This window comes from Girardinichthys multiradiatus, chromosome 22 (assembly GCF_021462225.1).
Source record: "Girardinichthys multiradiatus isolate DD_20200921_A chromosome 22, DD_fGirMul_XY1, whole genome shotgun sequence".
Taxonomy (NCBI): domain Eukaryota; kingdom Metazoa; phylum Chordata; class Actinopteri; order Cyprinodontiformes; family Goodeidae; genus Girardinichthys; species Girardinichthys multiradiatus.
This window is the reverse complement of record NC_061814.1, coordinates 28,272,126-28,287,753: the sequence shown is the minus strand read 5'-3', so window position 1 is coordinate 28,287,753 and position 15,628 is coordinate 28,272,126. Positions and strand designations below refer to the sequence as shown.

General features: G+C 40.4%; 1 protein-coding gene across 1 annotated transcript in view; it reads left to right on the top strand.

Moving 5' to 3' along the window:
* The window catches only part of dst (dystonin), a 141,598-nt gene that overhangs the window by 89,292 nt on the left and 36,678 nt on the right, over positions 1-15,628 (top strand). The window contains exons 42-55 of the mRNA XM_047351559.1: positions 536-1,084; positions 1,265-1,441; positions 2,464-2,587; positions 4,022-4,230; positions 4,322-4,639; positions 4,722-4,888; positions 5,000-5,156; positions 5,590-5,716; positions 5,889-5,939; positions 7,003-7,238; positions 7,389-7,518; positions 7,814-8,013; positions 8,103-8,601; positions 10,379-11,850. Coding sequence (XP_047207515.1) covers positions 536-1,084; positions 1,265-1,441; positions 2,464-2,587; positions 4,022-4,230; positions 4,322-4,639; positions 4,722-4,888; positions 5,000-5,156; positions 5,590-5,716; positions 5,889-5,939; positions 7,003-7,238; positions 7,389-7,518; positions 7,814-8,013; positions 8,103-8,601; positions 10,379-11,850 — 4,416 coding nt within the window. The remainder of the gene's footprint in view (positions 1-535; positions 1,085-1,264; positions 1,442-2,463; positions 2,588-4,021; positions 4,231-4,321; positions 4,640-4,721; positions 4,889-4,999; positions 5,157-5,589; positions 5,717-5,888; positions 5,940-7,002; positions 7,239-7,388; positions 7,519-7,813; positions 8,014-8,102; positions 8,602-10,378; positions 11,851-15,628) is intronic.

Genomic DNA, 15,628 nt, shown 5'->3' with positions numbered 1-15,628 from the left:
TGGTTGAGGCAGCATTATGCTATGGGTAAGCTCTTCTTCAGCAGGGACAGGAGAGGTGGTCAGAGTTAATAGGAAAGTAGCTACAACTAACAGCTCTGGAAGAAAATCTGTTAAAGGTTGCAAGATACTTGAGACTGGGACAATTATTCACCTTCCAGCAAGATAGCAAACCTTAACATACAGCCATTAGCTCAAAGAATATTCAACTGGCCCAGTCAAAGTCAACAAAAATATGTTTGAGAATGTATGGCAAGACTTGAAAATAGCTGTTCACTGATGCTATCCATCCAACCTTGCTAAGCTTGAGCTATTTTACTGAGATGAATGGACACAAAGGAAGTCTTTAGATCTGGAAAGCTGATAGATACAAAGTGTGCCCCCAGATACTTTCAGCTGTTATTGCAGTAAAAGCAGATTCTACAAAATGTCGATTCAGGTGGCTGCATACAAATGCATTCCCCTATTTTCAGTAATTTAATATGAATGCATGAATTATAGCTGTGGTAATAGCAATTGCTACTTGTATTTTCCACAGGCCCACCATCAGGAGATTCTGTCCCAGCAACAGGATCTGATCATGGCCACACAGTCTGCTCAGACCTTGCTCGACAAACAAGCCAATATGTTGTCTCCCGATGAAAAGGAGAGGCTTCAGAGGAACATCCAAGACCTGAAGGAGCGCTATGAAACCTCACTAACTCAGGCTGAACAGCAGATGAAGCAGGTGCAGTCAGTTCAAGAGGAGATGAAGAAGTTCAAGGGCGACTGTGAGGAGTTTGAAGACTGGCTGAAGCAGGCTGAAGTAGAGATAGCAGAGCTGGATGCTCCCGCAGACTCCCTTAATATCTTGAGTGATAAACTTCAGAAACAGAAAATGTTCTCAGAGGATGTCATTTCCCACAAAGGAGACCTTCGCTTCATCACAATGTCGGGACAGAAGGTGCTGGATGTGGCTAAAACCTGCGGATTGGCTGACGTAGCATCTAAGAACGCAGTGCTACATGTGGACACTTCAGGGATTTGTTCTGCTGTCAAGGATAAGCTGGATTCAGCAGCCACTCGATACAAAACTCTGCATTCACAGGTATGTCATTTTCATGGTTGATCAGATGGCTGTTGGTTGCAGTTGCGTAAAACTGCAACTGGGTGGTAGCATTTCTCTATAATACTTTAACATGGTCAAGGACTTTCACATCTGATTATATGTTCTACCTTCATGTCAACATGTGTAGTCAATTTTTGGATTTTATTCACCTTTTTTTAGTGCAATCTGCTTGGCAACAACCTTAGAGAAATGGTTGACAAGTACAAAAAGTACGATGATTCAAGTACAGATCTTCTTAAATGGCTGAACATCTCAGAGGAGGAGGCAAGAAAGCAGCAGTCAGAAGCCATCGCAGCTGACCCACAAACACTGCAGAAACAGCTGGACGAGACCAAGGCAGGAAACATGATTGAATCCTTCTTTATAATCCAAGTTTTAGCCATTTGATTCATTAATTTATTATAAACTGTTTTTTTAACCTTAAGTTTATTTACTGCTGAGCATAAATTGTCTTTGTTTCCATATTTCCATCAAAACAAATTACAAAATACAAGTCAGACTGAATGCATTTTAATGTTGAAATAACACATGCTGATCCAAAAGCATTAGCTAGGTTGTAAGGTCATGACCCAATAGTTCTGTCTTACCATATACAGTGTTCTCACCATCTAGTGCAACAAAGCTATTTCTGTCTCTGTGCGTTCACCTTTAGAACCAGACGTAAATATGTTTTACCTCTGGTTATTTGTAACTTGGATACTCCTAGAAAAGGGAAACAAGAACAGGCTGACAAAGCTGTCTGTGTTGAAGCTTTTGGCTACAGTTAGCTTGAGCATTTCTCTGCAGGAAGGTGGTGAATTATAGCATAGATATGCTCTGATAAGATGCGGCTGTAAGCCAAGCAGTGACTTTAGGACTTGGAAATATTAGTTCAGAAATCCTGACAACCTTACAGTGTAACTGTTGAAGCAGGTTCTTTTCATTTATATCCCCAGAATGAGCTCTTAACTTTTAACGCCCAGTGTATCATTTTTGATGAACATTTTTCAGAGACCACTACCAACTTATCAACAAAGTTGTGTTCTTAAAACATACAAAATTCCGCTCTTTGGTTTAAAAAAATATGGTAAATACATAATAACAGATTAATTACGACTCAAAACTTTTTTCCAAATCAGTGTGATGTTTTAACATTACAATGAACATATTCAGTAAATAACAGTTTTACATTTTAACTTTCAAATTAAAATAAACACAATTTTGTGAGTTTTATGTTTTGTATCATGCTTTAAAGGATTAAACATTTTCAGTCAGTTTTTTTTATATTCAATTTTCACATTGCACAAGTGAGGATATAAAAATACCAGAAGTGAGGTTGGGAATTCAGTTTTTCTGATTTGTCCTCTCCTAATCCTCAGGCTTTACAGGATCAGATGACGGGGCACCAGACGGCTGTTGACATGTTACGTAAAACAGCCGAGCTATTAGTGACATCAGAAGGAAACCTCCTGAGCAACCCGGATGAGATACAGGAAACAGTAGGTGAGTGAAGCCAGATCGGCATGCATGAAAATCAAATGCTGGTTTTAAGATGTCAGCCTTTTAAATTAGGTATTGGAAAACTGAAATGCATTTTAATACATCAGAAACAATTTATAAAGTTTAAAGATTCTCATATGTTGATGTGCGGATCGGTATTGGCCACATTTATCATTCTATTTATTATTTGGCAAGTACTTCACACATCAGACTGTCAGCTTGTCCAAAAAGGTCTGCCAATCAGTTTTTTAAAATATACTCATCCATTTGATCCTGGGGATCCAATGCTATTCCTATCTAGTTTGGAACATTGGGATAAGATTAAAGGTGCAGCGCTGGATTGACTTTGTTCCTATATAAGTGACAGATCATTTAGTGTTAATATTAAACATTTTATGTCCACTGCAACCCCTCGTGGGGTTTCACAGGGTTCAATTCTTCGTCATCTTCTTTTTTCTTTATACCAGCTCCCTTTGGGGTCTATTTTTTAGAAAACACGGCTTCTTCTTCCACTGCCACACAGACAACTGCCAGATTTACTTGCCTCTAACACCTAACAGCAGTAGGCCAAATAGTACCTCATGCAATCTGCTTATTAATTTTGGTTGCCTCGAGTCATACATTAAACAGCATGTAACAAACTTAGAAGTTTCAATTTAATAAACAGATCAGCCCTGTTTTGCAAAAAATGTTCTTCCAGAAAAGTCAAATACAAAAACCTAGTCCAGTTTTGTCCGGTCATGACTTGGAGAGAATAATACACACCTTTATTTCAACCCGTCTTGCTTCACAGAATTAATGTTAAAATCCTAATGTTGTCTTCTAAAAGCCTAAATGTTGTTGCTCCTTTGTACCTCTCAGAAGATTTACTTCAGCCTTATCTTCCTTTGTGGGCCCTTTGATCTGTCAACCAGCTGCTTTTGGTTTTGTTTTTTTATGTCACATGTGTTAATGTTTTGTTTTTCTGGCTAACACTTTTGCCAACATTATCACCTCACTAATCTCAAGGATACCTAATTAGTTACTGATAAATAAAAGCTTAATATTTTTTTTTCCGAATGGTTGGAAATACACCTGCCACACTTTGAAACATGGTGGTGGCAGTGTGGTGCTGTGCAGATCATTTATCTATTTCTTTTGTCTATTTAAGCCTCAGAGACTTCATTTAGGGAGAACCCTACTTTTGTAGTGTTTTGGGGTGCAAACATTACAAGAAAAACACAATTTTACCACAGCAACAACAAATAATGTCACTAAAGTAGATCACAAAAGCAGAAGAAAAATAATAGCTACAGATCATCATGACAGTTAAATTTTGCATCAAGATTAACATTCAAAGACTGAAGCTGAGAAAGAGATGAATCAGCGAGGTGACTTTAAAGCTCTGTTGCAGGACGTATAACAACAAACAACCCGCTTTGTCTCGCTGTTTTACAGATGACATTGTGGAGCGCTACGACAACCTTTACAAGTCTGTGAGTGATCGAAATGAGAAACTGCAAATCACCTTGACCCGCTCTATGAGTGTGCAGGATGGTTTGGATGAGATGATGGGATGGATGGAGAGAGTGGAGGCAAGTGTAAAGGAGGAAGACAAAATTCCTTTGGACTCTTTGTCTCTTGGGGATAGACTCAGTAGAGAAGCAGTAAGTTTTCTTATATCATCTCATTGGTAATTTGTATTTCACATCATATCTGACTGCAATCACTTGAACTATCAAATAAAATTTGTATTAGGCTTTAGAGCAGGACATAGCAAGCCGCCAAAGTAGCATCTCAGCCATCAAAGCCAAAGTGAAGAAGTTTGTGGAGACGGCAGATCCTTCTGCTGCTGAGCTTCTGCAGTCAAAGATGGATGCTCTCTCGCAGCGCTTCTCTGACACCTGTGACAAGCATAAGCAGAAGGTTTCCCAACTGGAACAGCTGAAAGAAAAGGTGGAAGAATTTGAAAAAGTCACAGAAAAAGTCCAGCAGTTTGTCATGAAGCGGTCACAAGATCTGGATGAAACAGACGGACCTGGGAAAACTTTTGGTGAACTGTCTCATCAAATGCAGGTGAGCATAATGTTTATTTCATGTAACATTTCCAGGGTTTTTTATAATCATAGCTAAATTTTATGGTTGTTTTTTACTACAGAACACTAAAGCAGAGATGGCTGAATATGCCAGTGATATGGAGAAGCTGCAGACTCTGTGCAGGGTGTTGTGTGAAATAAGCCCGGATGGAAACAAAGCTCAGCTTCAGAGCAAGATGGAAAATATGTCAAATATTTTTAGATCATTCAAGGACACAGTCAAAGAAAAGTAAGTGCAGTAAAAGAACATCTGTAACATTTTGCAGCTCATCAGTGCTCGGATCATGTTGCCTGGATGGATGTGCAGAATGTCCTGACTGATTTTCCTTGACCGTTGCAGGGAAGAAGAGCTATCATCCTGCCAGGACCAGCTGGGAGAATTCAGATCTGCAGTCTGTGTGCTCACCAAGTGGCTGGAAGAGACCAATGACAAAGTACCTCCTGCCCAGCCAAGCAGCAATGAGAGAAATCTGGAGAAGGACATGCAAATACTAACTGTAAGTCTTGGATAAATCAAGGGAATATGGTAAAACCTATTTTCTTCCTGTGGTGCATGTATTATATCAAACTGCACCTAAAATGCAGGAACAGAAGTCACACATTACAGAGTATGTCACTTCTGACAAGTTTGTGTATGTTGCAATAAAATTTGTTTTAACATATATCAGTCTTATCCTCCCTAACCTCCCCTCAATCCCAGCTTGCTTTCTCTGCCAGCTAATGACAGATGAGCAGGGAGTGTTTGCGCATAGCAGACCAAGGAGTGAAACACTGAGTTATCTAGCTGATAAGTTGTTTTCAGCACACTACATCACAGAATACATCATATAAAACAATGCAAAGACTTTAAAAGCAGAGTTCCTACAGATACCTTTAGTATACCTTAAATAATCATGTTTTTCTTTTTAAATGTTTTGAATATGTCATTAGGAGCTGCTAGATGAATGGAAAACCAAAGACCATTCAGTCAAAGACCTGAACAGTAAAGGGTCGGCGCTGTGCAGCCTGATCACCTCTCTCACGTCCCCTGCAAAGACAAAGACCCCTAACAAGTCAGGTAAACATCTCCATCCATCTCATGTGTTTAAATTATTTAGAAGAACAGGAGGCATGGTGTTTGGGTTTACTTGTGTCGTTTTGTATGACTAACTGTTTGACAATGTAGAAAAACTTTTACCAACAAACCTGGCAGTCAGTGTTCTGCTTTTTGTCTTTTGTCTTTGCATCAGCTCTAACTAATGGTGGTGGTCCAGCAGGCCATACCTACCTAACCAATAAAGGTAACCAAGTGTGGGTGTGGGTGCTAATGTGGCAAAAACAATTTGTGATAATTGTGTTTTGAAATTGCTGTGGCTATGATGTAAGCATGGACCGTTATCAAGCTCTCACTATGATGACCTTTAGTGAAAATGTAGCTGGTCTCAGCTGGTTTATTAGTCAGGCTATCTGCTCAGGTAGCCAGGCCGCGGGTGGCTGCTGAACAGACAACTGAAATGTAGCTTTCCAAGTGTTGTTTCAAAACCATGCTACCTCGAAAAGAATGATAAATGCCTCTACTTTAGATTACTCTCCACTATTGTTCAGGTTTTTCCTGACTGCAACTGTTTCCAATCAGTCTTTTTATTAAGAAAAATATAGTTGCCCTCTTTCAGCCAGCTGGCCAGCAGTGCACAGGTTGGGGAGGGGCATAAACAGACTCCAACTTGTAGGAACAATCTAATAGGTAATTGTGGGGTTTCTGAAACAATAACTTCTCAAAACCTTGGTAAACCTTAATTGTCAGTTCCTTAAATGTCAGTGGCCTTGTATTACAATAATGAATTCATTGTAAAGATTTCTGTAACAAAATGTTAAGTTTGTGACTATTAGTTACAGTAATAGAGTTTGCTTTTATTTTTTAAAACGAACAATTTGTCAAAACTCAACAGGCAGTAACATTGTTAATACATATATTTTTCAGCATGACCCATGTAAGCTGACTTGGTCTCCACATTTTGATATGTCTACGTTTTTATGTGATCTCTGCTCCAAATGTATGAGAATTTTGGAACCCTGCAAATTTTATAGCAAATCCACATCTGTTTTTATTACTTCAAAATTTAGGATTGGCTGTATTTCTTGATGATAAACAGAAATCTCCTGATTAACTCGGAATCAATGCAGTTTTCATTACCATATTGATATAACCTTTTGAATGTACAATTTAACCTGTATATAATGTTTTACAGGAACATACAGCTGATCTATTATGAGTGCCTCTCACTTTGAGGATAAACTAATTTAAACAGTAATAGAAAGAACTGCCACGGATAGATACAATTATTTTATTTTTGCTGTCCTCAGAGCTGATGGGAATCCAACAGAACATGACGTTCGTCAGTGAGGGATACACACACCTTGGAGAGACACTAAAGAACCGTGTGGAGCAGCTGAGTAGTGTGCTGCAGGAGGTAAAAGAGGCCCATAAGGAGACGGAGGAGATGATGACATGGCTGAAAGACATGAAAAAGACTGCAGCATCCTGGAATTCTGCAGCCACAGAGAAGGATTCAGTGAAAACACAGCTTGAACAGCAGAAGGTAAAGATGTGTTTCAGCTCACCAAACACGGCCTTAAATAAAAATGTTAGCCACATATTTGTGTAGACTTTTTTGCCTTTGAAAGAGGTGGTGTTCTTGGAAACATTTCCATTCCTCATTTTCCAGTCATTATTTGTATGACTCTTGCAGGCATTTGAAGATGGCATGAAGAGGAAGCAGGAGCATCTCCTGAAACTAAGAGAGAAGCTTCAGGGCCTGATCTCAGCTAATCCAAGCTCTCCTGAAGCAGCAAAATGGAGGAAGATGCTATCAGAAATAGGTATGCACATATGTGTTTAGATAGCCTATTTATGTCAGTGAAACTCTCACAAGTATGTTAAACCTTATACGATGTCACACTATGACATTGATCTTGACAAAGGATTAGTCGTCTTGTTGTCTAAAGCTGCAGTGTGTGTTAACGGAATGTGGTCTGGTCTCAGTTTGTGCCCTCAGCTACATAAACAAAAACACTTTTCTTGCGCACAGCAGGAGTACAGTAGCGTGGTAGAGGTCAGAAAGGTGCGTTTTCTGACTAATACAGAATGGTGGTGCTTTTCTGGCTTCTTGCCTAGATGCTGCATGGACAGAAATCAGTGGCTCTGTGGAAGAGAGGAAGCAGAACCTGGAACAGTCCAACAAGAATCTAGAAATCTTCCAGACCACAGACATGCAGCTTAGCCAGTGGCTCTCGGAGAAGGAGCTGATGATGGGTGTTCTTGGACCTCTCTCTGTTGACCCAAACATGCTTAAAATGCAGAAGCAACAAGTTCAGGTAAAAATATGTAAAACATTATTTGACTCTTGTACATCCAGTAGGAATGATCATTGTGACAGATTTTGTTTTTCATCCATGTACTCCAGATTCTGCAGAATGAGTTTAAGAGTCGTAAACCTCAATATGAGCGACTTGAAGAAGCAGCCTCTGCCATCCTTAGCTCATTAGGCAACCAAGAGCCCACAAGTGGGAAGCTAGTAAGGGAAAAATTTACTGCCGTCTCCCAAAAATGGCAGGGCCTCACTGGACAGCTAGACCAGCGTGACAGCATGATCAACCAAGCGGTGGTGAAGACTGGGCATTTTCAGGAGTTGCTGAGGAGCCTCAGCAACACAGCCACTCAACTGGAGAATCAGCTCACCAATCATCACAGCAGCAGCACCCATCCAGATGCAGTGAAGAAGCAGCTGGAAGATGTCCAAAACATCTCAGCTCAGCTGAGAGAGGAGAGGAAGAAGCTGAAACAAGCTGAGGTGATCAATGCAGAACTCTCAGCGTTGGTGACTGAGGATTATCTTAAAGCTGACCTGGTTAGGCAGCTGGAGAGTGTCAGCAAGCCATTTAAACAGCTGGAGGACAAAACAGGTTGGTGTTTTAGTTTTATCTAACAATGCCTTTCTTGTGGAGATGCACCCAAAGAATTGGCTGGTGACCTGAAATTGACAACATGCTCTTACCAGTGAGCGATCCAAGTGAAAACTCAAAAAGACAAATCATCTCAAAGCTGTAAAAGTCTTTTTCAACTGCAACTGTTCTCTCACACACATGGTTACCTTCACCCTGTGTCTAATATCAGAATCAGAATCAGAATCAGAAAAGCTTTATTGCCAAGTACGTTTTTGGACATACAAGGAATTTGTTTTGGCGTAGTCGGTGCAATACAATACAAATTAAACAGTATAAACATATCTACAATATAATATAAATATATGTGCACAGTTTTAAGTGAGTGAGAGTAAATATAGAGCAGTATAAGATGCAAGAGCAATACAACAGTGCAAGTGATCATTGTGCAAGTATGGCAGTGCAGGTAAAGCAGGAGTCCAAGCTGAGCGTTAATGTAATGCATAGAGTTGCAGGTTACAAGTGTCCTGTCAGCAAAAAAAGGGGGGGTGTGGGGGAAAGGGAGAGTGTCAGGGTGGTTTCCGGGCTTTGTTAACCAGGCTGGTGGCAGATGGGAAAAAACTGTTCTTGTGGCGTGAGGTTTTGGTCCGGATGGACCGCAGCCTCCTGCCAGAGGGGAGAGTCTCGAAGAGTCTGTGACCGGGGTGGGAGGGATCAGCCAGAATCTTCCCTGCCCGCTTCAGGGTCCTGGAGGTGTACAGTTCCTGGAGCGACAGTAGTCTGCAGCCAATCACCTTCTCAGCAGACCGAATGACACGCTGCAGCCTGCCCTTATCCTTGGCTGTAGCAGCGGCGTACCAGATGGTGATGGAGGAGGTGAGGATGGACTCAATGATGGCTGTGTAGAAGTGCACCATCATAGTCTTTGGCAGGTTGAATTTCTTCAGCTGCCGCAGGAAGAACATCCTCTGCTGGGCTTTCTCGATGAGGGAGCTGATGTTTGGCTCCCACTTGAGATCCTGGGAGATGATGGTTCCCAGGAAGCGGAAAGATTCCACAGTGTCAATTGTGGAGTCACAGAGGGTGATGGGGGCAGGTGGGGCTGGGTTCTGCCTGAAGTCCACAACCATCTCCACTGTCTTTAGAGCGTTGAGCTCAAGATTGTTCTGGCTGCACCAGTCCAACAGATGGTCCACCTCCCATCTATACGCGGACTCGTCACCATCAGAGATGAGTCCGATCAGGGTGGTGTCGTCCGCAAACTTCAGAAGCTTGACAGACTGGTGACTGGAGGTGCAGCTGTTGGTGTACAGGGAGAAGAGCAGAGGAGAGAGAACACAGCCTTGGGGGGAACCGGTGCTGATGGTCAGGGAGTCAGAGACGTGCTTCCCCAGCCTCACGCGCTGCTTCCTGTCAGACAGGAAGTCAGTGATCCACCTGCAGGTGGAGTCGGGGACACTCAGCTGGGAGAGCTTCTCCTGTAGCAGAACTGGGACGATGGTGTTGAAGGCAGAGTTGAAATCCACAAACAGGATATAAATTATAGATGGCTCATGGTAAGATTGCTAAAAATAGATATAAATAAAACGGTGGCTTGTAGCTCTGTAAGAGATGTTGAAATTGGCTAAAATCTGTATCAGCAGATCAAAGCTTCACAAAAATGCATGTTCCAACCGGCCACAAAACTCTTATTTGTGTATATCTATCATTTTTTGTGTTAAATCTCCTCAGGCTAAACCTCTGAACTATTAAAATGATCTAAAAGGTATTTTAGCTTTCTTATTTTCTCGTTTTGTAGCTAAACTGATTGAGCAGTTGAACTCAACCTTTGCAAGCTCTCAGCAGTTCCATCAAACTTCCAAAGACTTCCAATCTTGGCTGGCCGAGAAGTTTCAGGACCAGTATAAGTCTCTGCCCATCTCTGCCAAAGTGGACATTCTGCAAAAAACTTTGGAGGAGCACATTAATCATCAGCGGTCTCTCAGGGAACATGAAGAAGCTTACAATACAATCACTGCAAAAGGAGAGATGTTGCTGCAGAGTACCGACGGTGCGGAAAAGCTGGCGCTACAAGGACAGCTCACTACCCTGTCATCCAACTGGGAGGAAGTAAAGAAGAGCTCTGCAGAGCAGGCTGACAAACTCCAAGCTGCCCTGCTGAGATCTCAGAAGTATCAGGAGAATGCAGAGAAGCTGAGTTCCTGGATTCAGGACTGTGAAGCCAGTGAAGGTCGTATCACACTCACTGTTGATCCCGTTGCCATTAAGGGCTCCATTTCTCAGGTAAAAGCTCTCCAGAAGGATGTCGACAAGCACAGAGGATTGGTGGAGCAGCTCAACACAAGTGCCGAAAGCCTTTTGGAGGTGGCCAACACAGACACTGACGCCATTAAAGATGAGAAAGATAGCATTGGTTCAAGACTAGGCAAATTAGTGGAAGGACTGCAGGTCAGAAGGGAACACCTGGAGAAAATCTCACACACTGTTAAAGAATTTCATGATGCCTACAAGGAGGCAAAGAGTCAGCTTGAAGGAGCTAAGAAGCAGGTTGATTTGTTTGAATCAAAGGGGGTTCAGGCACACAGCAACAAGAACCTAACAAACATGAAAGCTCAACAAACGAGTTTAGAGGGAGTGCAGAACCAAGTGGAGCACATGAAGACCTTGGCCAAGGATCTTGTAGTAGATGTCCCCGATACTGAAGGAGTGACTGATCTCCTACTTCAGGCGGATAGCATAGAAAAAGACTACAGCATCCTCAATACAAAACTGGAGGAAGCATGCCAAGAGCTGGAGAGTAAACTGCAAGGTATCGGACAGTTCCAAAACAGCATTCGTGAGATGTTTACCTGTTTCACAGAACTGGACGATGAACTCGACAACATGTCCCCAGTGGATTTAGACTTGGCCACCCTTAAAGAACAGCTGCAGAGCATTCAGAGTTTCACGGCTGAGCTGAAGGAGCTAATGGCCAACACAAACAACGCTGGGGACCGTTGTACCAAAATGTTAAAAGAGTCTGAATCTTCGCCGGACCTTTTGGGCCTGAAGAGAGATCTAAACGCTCTGAGCAAGCAGTGCGGCAAACTCATGGACCGATCCAAGGGGAGAGAGGTCCAGGTGCAAAGTACTCTTGCCAAGCTGGAGGAGCTGTATAATAAAGTTCATCAGGTGGAAGATAAATTGCTCAGAGCTGTGGACAGGGAGGCATCCCAAGAGGCGGTCATCTTGGAGACTGATGTGATCAACCAACAGCTGGATGCTTTAAAGGTATGTTTGTAAAAAACAAATTTGCAATTCAAAATATCTGAAGCTGTACCATGCATTCACTCTTTCCTTGTGGAATCAATGTAGGTCTTGAATATGTATTTTTTTGTAGCTGGACCACAATAATGTTTGATGTACTCCATATTAAATTTACAAATTGTGTTTTTTGTAGACATTTACATCACACCTCTTTTAGATAGGAAGCTAGTTTAATGTAGGTATAACATTTAGAAGAAACTTTCCATTTCTATACATAAAGTCTTCCTTAAAATCCAGCATGACTTCTTTTGATTTTTTTGTATTATCAGACTTTGGTTTCATTCATAAGCACCATTTTCTTAAATTTACCTTTAGGTATACTTTGCTGTTACCAGACTATTGCTGAATAACTGCCCCAACACATCTTAACCATTTGATCGATCCCAATATTTGTATTAAAAATCTGCCTTAAAATCTTTCTGAAGTTAACTTTCCAAATGTTCTCGAATTTTTCTAGAATTTTAGACGCATCTCAACTAAAGATTACTAACAGGCTTTTTGCTAAGTAGGCTTTCTGCATACGTAGCAGGCCTCTGGGGACCTTTGTGGGGATCATTCAGGGCATCTGGTTCTCACAAAAGCACTGGGGTCCATGTGCAATGATGGGGGCAATCGGGACAGGCTGTCACAGCCAGGTGGTTCCCAGCAGGGTGTCGCTTTTCTCAGTAATACTGCTGAGCCTGCCTCCTTACCTCTGAATATTTACATAGATGTTTTCTGATCTGTTATTATAACAACAGATATTTTGATTCTTGATTATTAACTGGTGGGTAGATATTTTGAGGCGTCTTAAATAGAACGCTAGTTATTTATGGGAATATCATAAAGAGCATCATGTTTGATTGCCAAATTTGAAGTAGATTAATACGGGTTAGAATATTTCTGACAATCAACTCTTTGAGACCTTTGATTATATAGACAAAGTTGTTGTTATGCAATTACTTTGTTCTAAGTTTTTTTCTACATCTGGGGGAACAACTGTGGCACAGTGGGCAGCGTAGTCATATTGCAAACCAAAATTTGTGGGTTCAATTTCAGCTTTGTCCTTCTACTTAATGAAGTGCACCTGGTCAAGGCACGTAACCCCAAGTTGTCTACTGATCAGTGTATCGGTGTATGAATGAATATATTCATTGCATTCAGTCCATTTACTATTTGCATTTACTTACGCCTGTAAAGACCAAAACCTCTTCCTTTAAGCTGTTGTTACCAGTTAAACAATATTTTCATGAGATGTAGACATTATTGTCTCTGAAATTATAATTCATGCACCGTGAGGGTCAAAGCACCCTTTGCTATTACCAAGATGTGCAGACAGATGCGAAATATTTGAAAAGCTCATAAATTCCATTTGATTCCTTCGGTCAAAGGATTAACCTATATATGGGGGTTAAATTATGAAAGCCTTCTTTATTTATAGTATTAGATTGCATTACACTAAAACAATGTAAACAGCAAATGACTGTGTTATGATGTAGGTCATGTTTTTTTTTTTTTCTAAAATTTTAGTTTAGGAGTCTCCTGTGTTCACTTCATCCTAACTTCAATGCCGCATAGATGGATTCAATTATCATTGGGGTAATGTGGGGGTTGCGGTGTCAGCTTCCAGAGTGGAGTTTTGGTTTTGTTGGTATCTACTGAAAAAGGGATTGATTTAAATTGTTGCTTGACAGCAGTACCGAGTCTTGTCACTTCACTGGGTTGAGAGGTCATACTGCTTCAGCTGCTTGTGGAAAGTCCCCATTGTTGATGATACTTAGCACCAAGAGGACATAGGGAACAAACAGTGAATCAGTTTTGTTTTCCGTAATCAGACTGGAGCCTTTAGAGAGAGCAAGTGATAAAAAAAGAAACTAAATGACTTGTGTCTCTCTCCTCTGTTACCTTGTTAGGTCAAGTTTTGAAAGAGACTCCATGTGTTTATTCAGTTTCATAACTTTTCAAGAGCTCATAAGACCTGGTGTATGTAGCTCTTCATGTGTGTAAAGGTCAGTTGTAGTGACTCAACACTTCTGCAGGTGGGCGTCTTTTCTAACTGTTCAGACATTACATCAGAATTTCTACCATCTGAATCATAGTTTTACTACTTCAAATAAGAAGAAAGTGTCACTGAAACCATCTATTATTCCTTGCTCCCTAGATCATGACACATTTTCCTTTAGGTGAAACCTGAAACCTCTGCAAGCCAGTTATATGAGCAGAGATGCATCATCCTTCCTGTGAAGTGGTTAGTTTTCCACTCAGCAAAAGGCTAATTTTTAAGTCTGATTTAATCACCTGGCTTTATTTCAAATAAAAGTTCATACAAAATGTAATTCAAAATGCTTTACAGGTAAATATAGGGAAACAAGTAAAGGCTATTAAGTGAAATCCCAATCTACAAAAATGCATTTTTTGTTAAATTTGAACATCAAATAAAAATAACTTAAAAATGCAAATTTTGAACAAATAAATAGCTAAGAAATGATCAAATCAGCACATCAGCTAAGACTGAAGCCATTTTAAAAAGAAATGTGCTACATCACACTGCTTTCTTTAGCTTTTTTTGTCTAAGCTTCAGTTCTAGCAAAATATGGTGACATCATGTGCTTATCTCTGATTGAGTGATAACAAGAACATTCATTTCTGCATAAACAACAAACAACATCTTTTGATGTTAGAATAACAGATAATGTCTCAAACTCAAAAAGGCTAGAGCATTTAAAGAAAAGATCACCCTCAGAATTTAACGTTGCCTATGCTGAGTTCGATTTGTGTCAGAATTGAAAACCCGGATATTAGAGGTTTTAATTGCAAATTGGAAAACAGTGAAATGTTGTAATTGTTGTGGTGCTAACTACAAGTAGCAACACAAGCCATTAAAATGTGCTCTTGAAATGCTAAATACATGCCAGTTGGAATCTCCATATCTAATTTTGCAAATTAGTGAATGCACCACTTGGGCCCACAACCAGGTCTTCAGTGTGGACGCTGTAATTATGAAAAGTTCATATTAGTTATGCAAACTTGTTATGGAACCTGCCCGGAAACAGAGAGCAGTATGTGTCTGTTATTTAATGCAATAAATTAATTGTCGGCAGTGCAAACAAAGAGGTCTTATTCCTGCAGTTTTGACAAAGTTAGTCATCTGTGTTGGTAGGTCAGCTACACTGATTATGTGAGTGGCAGCCATATTGGGTATTGAACTCACAGTGGCTCAAGAATCTTTGACATTGCAAGTTGGGTTTCCAAGCATTGTATTTGGTTTTTCTAAGAAATCTCAGTATATTCTTAATATAAACAGAATACATCATTCTTAAAAGCACACTTCATTGATGATTTTCTTTTAAATATTTGACTCTGATCTGTAACTGAATCCTTTATTTCAGTAGCTGATGAATGATTATGTCAACAGATCTTCATTAGAATCTTTTGTCAAAAACAATTCGCCTAAAATAATGTAAAAAAAACAACATAATTTACAACTTAGTAAAGGATGCTCAGGTGTTGTAGTCTTAAAATTAAGGAAACAGGAAATGCAGCCTTAAAAAGGAAGGAAATGCATTATAGTTTTTTGGTTAGTTGTCTAAATAAAATAGGAATCCAGATTCCAGCTGCTGAATATCCCTTTTGTCTTAGAATGTATTAGATCCAAATGCTAATTTATCTTTGGCCACATCCTCCTTACTTCTCCTCTCATATCTTTGCGGGTGAGTTAGGTGGAGGATAAACCTCTAACCAGCCCCTTGTAGTGCAGATATCA